The sequence below is a fragment of the Poecilia mexicana genome, unplaced genomic scaffold, assembly GCF_051168715.1.
Source record: "Poecilia mexicana isolate PSO_F unplaced genomic scaffold, ASM5116871v1 scaffold_10, whole genome shotgun sequence".
Classification (NCBI taxonomy): Eukaryota; Metazoa; Chordata; class Actinopteri; order Cyprinodontiformes; family Poeciliidae; genus Poecilia; species Poecilia mexicana.
The window spans coordinates 12867470-12875275 of NW_028263379.1; the positions used below are offsets into that span (position 1 = coordinate 12867470).

The window sequence follows — 7806 nt, forward strand, 5'->3', positions numbered from 1 at the left end:
GAGGTGCCTTCTCTGCCTCCTATTCTGTACTCGTGCTGCTGTAAGAGCCCCTAATTCATCTCTTTCCATTACAGTCGCCTCGTTTTATTTCAAATAGGAAGAGATTATGCTTTGTCAGAGGTCGATGGCCTGTCACTTTTTTTTTTATTTAAATTTTCTCTCAGTTTTTTGTGGATCTTTCAGAGCAACATCTGCGTTTTATGAAGCTCTGAGCACAGGCAGGATGTGTGAGTGTTAATAGCACTTGGCTTCCATAACAATGTCATTTACAACCCAGTTGCTCTCTGATAGACCCTAAAGGAAAGAGAGAAAATGGCTTTCACTGCATATGCAAGCGCGGCTAAGTAGCAACCATGCAACTTGTGTATATTTCTTTGTGCCTTAAGGCTTTTCATGCCCCAGAGGATGCTTTGGGCTATAGAAATAAGCCAAAGTGTTTAGAGGAAATTGCATTCATTACCAGGATGCTTGTAAATTTTTAATCAGTGGAGAAAAAGATCTGCTTTATCAAACACGTCAAACAAGATTTTACAGGAATTTTCACATTCCTACATGTGTAAAATCGAATTACGTACACGAGTGAGCACCGAAATGGTAACTATATGTTAGTGTAATGATCAAAAATGTGACTTCTTATTGTTCCTCTATTGTCTGTGGATGCATTCAAAAACCTGTCGCTCAGAAAGCCGTAACGAAAGACCTGCAGAAAGCAGAGGGAGTTGAAAATTGCTTAAAAAGGGGCTGTTTTTCTGTACCATATAGCCTTAAGCGATGTGTTTATTTTTCAGTCATCACCATTCATTATGTTTGTGGTACCTTGTAAAGACTTTTTCCTGTGATTGCATTGTTACATACTGATTGCATATCTTATAAAAGAAAGAAAAAAAAAGAAATCCCCGGTTTAATAGCTTTTGTCTGCTTGATTGCTGCCTTTGCAGTTTGTCAGTTCAATCAGTGAGGATTTATAGGAACTTATACACCGGCTATAAAACCAGGAAGAGAAAAATACTCTTTCCTCTTTTGTTATGTTTTGCCGCATAAAATTATTTCCTGTGCTTCCCACAGGTCCTTATGGCAGTATATTAATTAAAGTTAATATTTTCTTCAAACATTTTAAAGTTATCAGTAGATGACGACATTAGGAAAACCAGCATACATTTATGGTATAACGAGTATGATCTAACTGCATTTGTTTAAAAAAACAAAAGGAAAGCAACAATTATTCATTTCTCCTGACAAAGTACTGAAACAGACTTATTATTTATGCTGTAATAATGTTATTTCAACAATATTACTGCAGATTATATGCGGTAATAATACATATAACATCTCATATTTTATCAAATATGACAACCTCAGTCAACATCACAATGTTTTTGCTATAAGATTCTTTTCCTCTAACATGTAAGCAACAGGAAGTTAAAGGAGCCTTCTTTCAGCAAGCTGGTTGTTGGTGCACAGAAACAGGTAGGGGAGGGGCAACTCTAGACTGTGCTCCATAAAGCTGTAAAATGTTTCAGTCAGCCCAGAATATTCTCTGGTGTGTCATTAAAATCTACTTTTTAATGTTAGGAATGGTCAACGGGGGGAAAAACGTCATACAGTTACACAGCTTCACATAGCAACAGGTTGGGGAGGGGCAACGCAGCATTATCAAATGCCACGGAATGATGGAGGAAACTCGAGTCACTTCTGCACTTCATCTGAAACCATTGAAACCAGTCAGTGGATTACATGTTCACCTGAGGGTTTTTTTTCAAAGCCATTAAATGCTCATAAATGATTCCCATTGTCCAAATTTAGGCTAAAATCATCAAAGAAATGTCGTGCCGTTGTATCAGTCACTCGTGACCTGCATTCTTGGTGCCTGTGCTCTTATTTTCGGCCCATAATTCAACTCCCACATATTTGGGCTCAGATAGCCTTTGATCCCTTTACTCACTTCATTCAGGCATTTAGTTTCCGTGTTATCTGTCAGCGCCATCAGATTATACTTTATGAGAGACAGCGCTGACATATCTGCCCCTGAAAAGCCTGTCTCCGATCTTTAAATATCGATCCCCAGGGCCTTAGCAGAGGTGCCTCTCACGAGTGCGGAAAAGAAGGGGGGGTGGAAAAACAGATCATTAGTGATTTTAATTAGGTGATCTTTCAAGCTGGGATTGCCAGATGTAAGCATATGCATTTGGGTCGATCCCAGTCCCTCTCTCACAATTCCTTTTTTTTTTTTTTTTGTCATTTCGTGCTTCTGGAACGGTGGATGGCTGCTGCTTGGAGTGAAACAAGCAGTAGGGAGCACAGAAATATCTCCCGTGTGCTCGTGCAGCAGGTTCATTTTTAGACTTTGAGCTGGAGGAGAAACATGCTACAGCTGCAACGACACATTTTAAAAATTAACTCTAATACTTTAAGTCAAACATTATGAAGCGCTTTTTGATGCTCTGCTTACCTCATGTCAAATATGTTTTTATTTAGATTCTATCAGACAAATTGTTCACTGGTTTTGAGGAAAAACAGCATTTAAATTTAAATGAGTGATCATAGCGTCTTTTTGTCATCACCAATGATGCCAAAATGTTCTTGAAAGTTCTCCCACCAACAACAAAGTGCAGCACAGCCATACAGAGTCAGACTAATCTGCTTTTTTTCCCCCTGCTCCATCGTTAAACATCATTACATATTTATAACTCGGCGCCAGATGACAGAGACAGAGAGGGAGGAAGAGATATGAACCAGGCAGCAACGCCGCAACTCGTCTGGTGTCTTTCTCTGGGATATCTGATTGCACTGTTTAAACCTGCCTTTTATCTATCGTTTGGTAGTGAAAACCCAATTACGCAACAGCTCCAAATGGACTTTTGATTTAACAATACATGATTTAATTGGTACATTAGATGTGCCTCAAACATCTAGCTTATGATTGGGAGGAGTGTGAGAGAGACTGCATCTTGAAGTTGATGTACATGGTCGGAAATTAACAGCCTAAAATCACTGTGGTTATCAATCTTGTTCTTGTATTAAAATATGTTGGGGAAAAAAAAAACATGTTCCAAGCTAAAGTTGAACACAAACAGTGCAGTTAACATTCATGCTGTTGTGTAGTTATGAGCAGAAAGGATGTGTGTCTGTTTTCATCAGCTTTTGCAATGTGCTTTTTAAAAATTATAGCGCCTTATTTTATTGTGAAAGTCTACAGGAAGTTGCATCCCAGTTAAATTGCTTCACTTAAATTAAAAAGCTAGTGGAAATGGCTGAAAGTCTTGTAATAATGTTTTGCCGTTCCTACTGAAAACAAGAAGACTCTTGGCTAGAACATAAAGACCTGAGAGGCTGGTAACCAGTTACACAGATACACAAAACCATTCTGGAGACAGTACATATCCAGTTAAAAGTTAACTTGCCTTAGATTAGCCAGTGGTTGTTGGGAGAGATAGGGGACTAATGTTGTGTCCTGCTGAATGAAGCCAAATCATCTTCAAAAACTCTTCCTATCCTGTTCTTCGCTTTTTCTTTAAGTTGTTTTATGGCTGATTTGACACGAACAATTTGACATCTCCTTTCATTTCACTCGTTTGTTTTTTTTTCCAACTGGTTGTTGCTAGGTAACCAAAGAGTGAGTTGCTAGGTAACCAAAGAGTGAGTTGCTAGGTAACTGAAGAGTGAGTGAGTTAGTTGATGCCACCGACCTTGCTTAGCTGGCCGTGAGAGATTGAGCGGCTAAAGCTTTTCATCGGCCTACATTTCCCAGAATGCTGTTTGGTTATTGATTGGAGTTCAGTGAAATTATTGAATATAGTTGTATTATCTACTGATATTGATCAAGTGTTTATTGCGATGCATGTTGTTGCTGATTTATTTCCCAGCCCAAATGATCACAAATAAAATTTGTGGTTTAAATTTAGACTGATCTAGGAAACTTTTTTTCTTTGTCTGCAGATCCCGGAGAGGGCTTCCACTGCCAGGACGAGTGCCGCATACTGGGCCACTCTGACCGCTGCTGGATGCCTCGGGTTTCGGTCCCAGCACGCGCCAAGTCACCCGAGCACGCTCGCAACGTCATCGCTTTGTCCATCGAGGCCACCACGGTGGACGTGCCGCACTACGAGGACGGCACGATCAAGAGGACTTTTGCCACCTTTGGCAAGGATGGGCCAGAGGATGTTGAACGGGGAGAGTTGAAGGGAAAGCGGACTCAGGAGTCTCAGGTGTGCAGCCCCAAGGCCAACGGAGGGGCAGTTCGCGAAGCTGGCAATGGGCGTGAGGCCGCCAGCCCCATCACCTCCCCCGTGCACCTGAAGAGCCCAATGTCCAAGGCGTCATCTTCCTACAATACACTGAAATGTCGTGACGCAGAGCGGATCGCAAACCACAGCCTGCTGCGGCAGCCTGAGGGGAAGGACAGCGAGCCGGCCGTCAGGGAGATCAACACGCTCCTGCATGACGGCCGAGACAAGGAGTCCCCCAGCAGCAAGCGCCTGAAGGACATTGTACTTTAGCAAGCTTCTTGGCCACACTCCAACATGCACACACATATACAGTGTAAACTCACATATATATATTTACCCCACGGTAGCTGTGTATACACAGCCAGGCTGTGGAAGTGTAGAGACACACCCATTTGCAGAATCCAAAACTCCAGAACCAGCTTGGGCTGCTGATGATGAACTGTAGTCTGCTGCAGCTAGTTGTGTGCTCAAGCCCAGGTAGTGGATGTGGCTTTGTTGTAGTCGCAGTACTTTTTCCTCGTTTGCTTTTGTTCGGTTTTTCTTTCAGTCTGCATTAAGTAAACAGGCAGGTTACTGTTGACTGCATGGACGCGGCCAGTGGAGCTCCTCCAGCCCTCGAGCCAAAGCAGGACACTACATGTTGGGACGCATGAGGTGCCAATTCCTACGTACAGTTATGCCTTTTGAACTACTTTTGTATGACTAAAATGACATTTGCCTTCTTTGGTTTTGCAGTGTGTTTTAGCTGCTAAAATCGCTCCTTGTTCCTTTGTATAGTGAGCTCTGACACTGTAATAAACAACCACAGACACACGCGCAGGATTCACCCAAACACATGTTGCTCATTGGCTCCTTCGTGGTGCATTCAGGAGCAGGATCAAGAGTCCTCTCAGTCTCGTTTGTCTTCTGCCTGGCTGATAAGAGAAAACTTCTGCTTTTATCCCTGAGGACAACCTGGTATCATCAGACTGTGAGGTCTTTAAAGTATTTATATTTTATCACGGAAGGAGCAAAATGAACTCCTGCTATCTGCCAAGCCTCTCTGAACGCTGGAAGTGGGACAGACCGATCTTTGTGTTCAGAACAAGTTGTATGAACAAATTTAAGACTTTAATGCTTTTGAAATCTCCTGTGCCCAACCTTGATTGTAGCCAGTGGAGCACAAATTAGAGCTTTGTGCTTTTGGTCTTGTACTTTTTTTGACTTTTGACTATGGGGCTAGGATAGAAGGGATCGTCACTCATGTCTTGCTATGTGGAACTCTGTATAGGGTTTACTATTATCATTTTTAATAACCTGTTGTTATGTGACAATCCCTTTAATGTTTTGTTTCAAAAGGAAAAAAAAAATCGAATAAACATTGGTGTTCAACTGAAGCTACGGTAGCGTTTGTTACACAAACACGAAAATAACATAAAAAAACATATATGCCAAAATATATTTTATAAATAATTTAAAATGTATAATGAGAATATTTAATGCTGTGTAGTTATTTTATGAGTAAGTTATACTTGAAATTAACTTGCTTTTTGTTCATTTGTCTTTTGCTTTTATATGGATCTTGATTTTTTTTTCTTTTTTATGAAATTTGATTTTTTTTTTGTTTTGTTTTGTTTTGCTTAATGTGTGATCCCTGGCAACCGTTGACTTGCAGTCTACCTTGTTGTAAAGAGTTTCTTATTGGTCAGTTCTTGTGCCATCCAGTTTCTGTGTGGGCTACTAGAAAATGTGGAAAAAAAGACAAAAATAAGAAGAAAAAAAAGCAATCTCAGCACCAACATTAGTGTGTCCGTTCGACGAGCTTAGAGTGAGATAGCAAAAGAAACCAAAAAAAAAAAAAAAAAAAGATGTAAACCCAACTGTGCTGACTGCAGGATGTTGCTTATCCTTAGCATCTCAGGAGGAGAAAGCTGTTGCAGTTTCCCACCTTTAGCTCCAGCTTGTAAGGCTGGACTTGACTTCAAATGAGCTCCTGACATGCAGACTTGCTTTACTCAGCACTGCTGTCACCATGTGCCATCTGTGTTCAGCTGATCTCCAAGATGAGGTAGAGACGGCAGCGAGTGGTAGACACAGGGCTCTTCCCTCCTATGAGCACCACACAACAGACTGGGTGGAATCATGTCTGAACCAGCAAAGGTCCTGGAAGACCCACGCTGCACGCCAGCAGTGTGGCTTTAATGTTTCTTTGCAGTGCACAGTAGTATGTACAATGTGGAAGTCGATGAATGGAAATGGACAGATTGCATACAACACACTAGATCCTGTGGCTGAATGTTTTGCTGGTCTCACCCATGCTTCTGGCAACATAAAAATCGGAATAATCACTGAATGTATACAGCAGCTTATAATTAAACTATTAAATGTGCTCTGCATTGTTTTCTTGTCTTTACTTGACCTGATGAAATGATGCTAGTTAAACTAAAATCATGCATCAAGGTACATGTCAATAAAATTTGAACCTCAAAAAATTGTAGTTTAGTTCAACTTATGTGAAACTTGTATATCAGATTCGTTTCAAACACAGCAGCACATCTGGTCGTCCAGTTTTGTATTTAAATTCAAGCAGTTCAACATGCCCTACGTTGTTTGCGCTGGTTTGGAGCTGGCTTTAATCTCATTGTACATATGTACAGTGACACACAATAAATTCAAATTAGAAGCAGAACGCACTCATTGGTGTGTTGCAAAAGTTCCCACTTGATCGGTGTTTTGCTTCAACTTGTCTTGTCAGTTCATCCCAGTCAGCTCAATGGAGGTAATATTAAGAGATGTTGCTGGTCACACCACGGTGTCAAACTTTTTCTTAAGGAAGCACAAACGTAAGCCATTGGTAATGATCTCAACGTAAAATTAATCTACTGACTAACCAGTTGCATGTCAGGGGTTAACACACCTGATTCAAATGAATGCAGCTCAGCAGAAAGCTTGTTAATTATCCATCAAATGAAATCAGGTGTGTTGAAGCAGGAAAACACTTAAAACATGCGAGGCCTTGAGGACTATTTTTGTAAAAAGTCCTAATCTTTGACAAACTAAAAATTTAAATAATTGAGTCTAAGAGCCATAACACCGTCTTTCCATCGTCAGTAACCCATTGGGTCATGTTTCAGGGTCCAGGAAATCCTTACTGGCTGTAGTAAGTTATGCTTGAAGCTTTTGTCCCATGAGACGCCTTTTTCATAAGTTCTTGGCTCTTCAGGCATCTTCCTGTCAGAGATTCTCTGAGTTTCTGAGTCCCAGTTGTTAAGGAAGGGAACTGTTCTCACTGACACTCTGACTTTCTTCACAATTTCTCTGTCAGAAAAGTCTATTTTTAATTATTATCACACTCTTCCTTTTTTTAGTTATCTTTTTCATCACAGTTTATTGCAGCACTATGTCTTTTGGAGTGCAATACTGCTAAAATAATGCTTTTAGAGGGTGTCCTACAATGGTGTTGTTCCATTCTTTCAGCAGATGTTTCCTGTGAACAAGAGGAAGCTGTCAATAATCAAGATAACATGGGAACCTGTAGGAACAGCTTTTCAAATTTGGATCAACCTAGGTTGTTGTAGAAATGTTTAAACTTGTTCATTTC

General features: G+C 40.6%; 1 protein-coding gene across 2 annotated transcripts in view; it reads left to right on the forward strand.

Annotated features, from left to right (window-relative positions):
* Positions 1-6594, forward strand: part of pcdh19 (protocadherin 19) — a 79875-nt gene extending 73281 nt beyond the window's left edge. For both annotated transcript variants that reach the window (XM_014982370.2, XM_014982373.2), the window contains exon 5: positions 3937-6594. In XM_014982370.2, coding sequence (XP_014837856.2) covers positions 3937-4496 — 560 coding nt within the window. In that variant the 3' untranslated portion in view covers positions 4497-6594. The remainder of the gene's footprint in view (positions 1-3936) is intronic.
* Positions 6595-7806: the final 1212 nt, after the last annotated feature.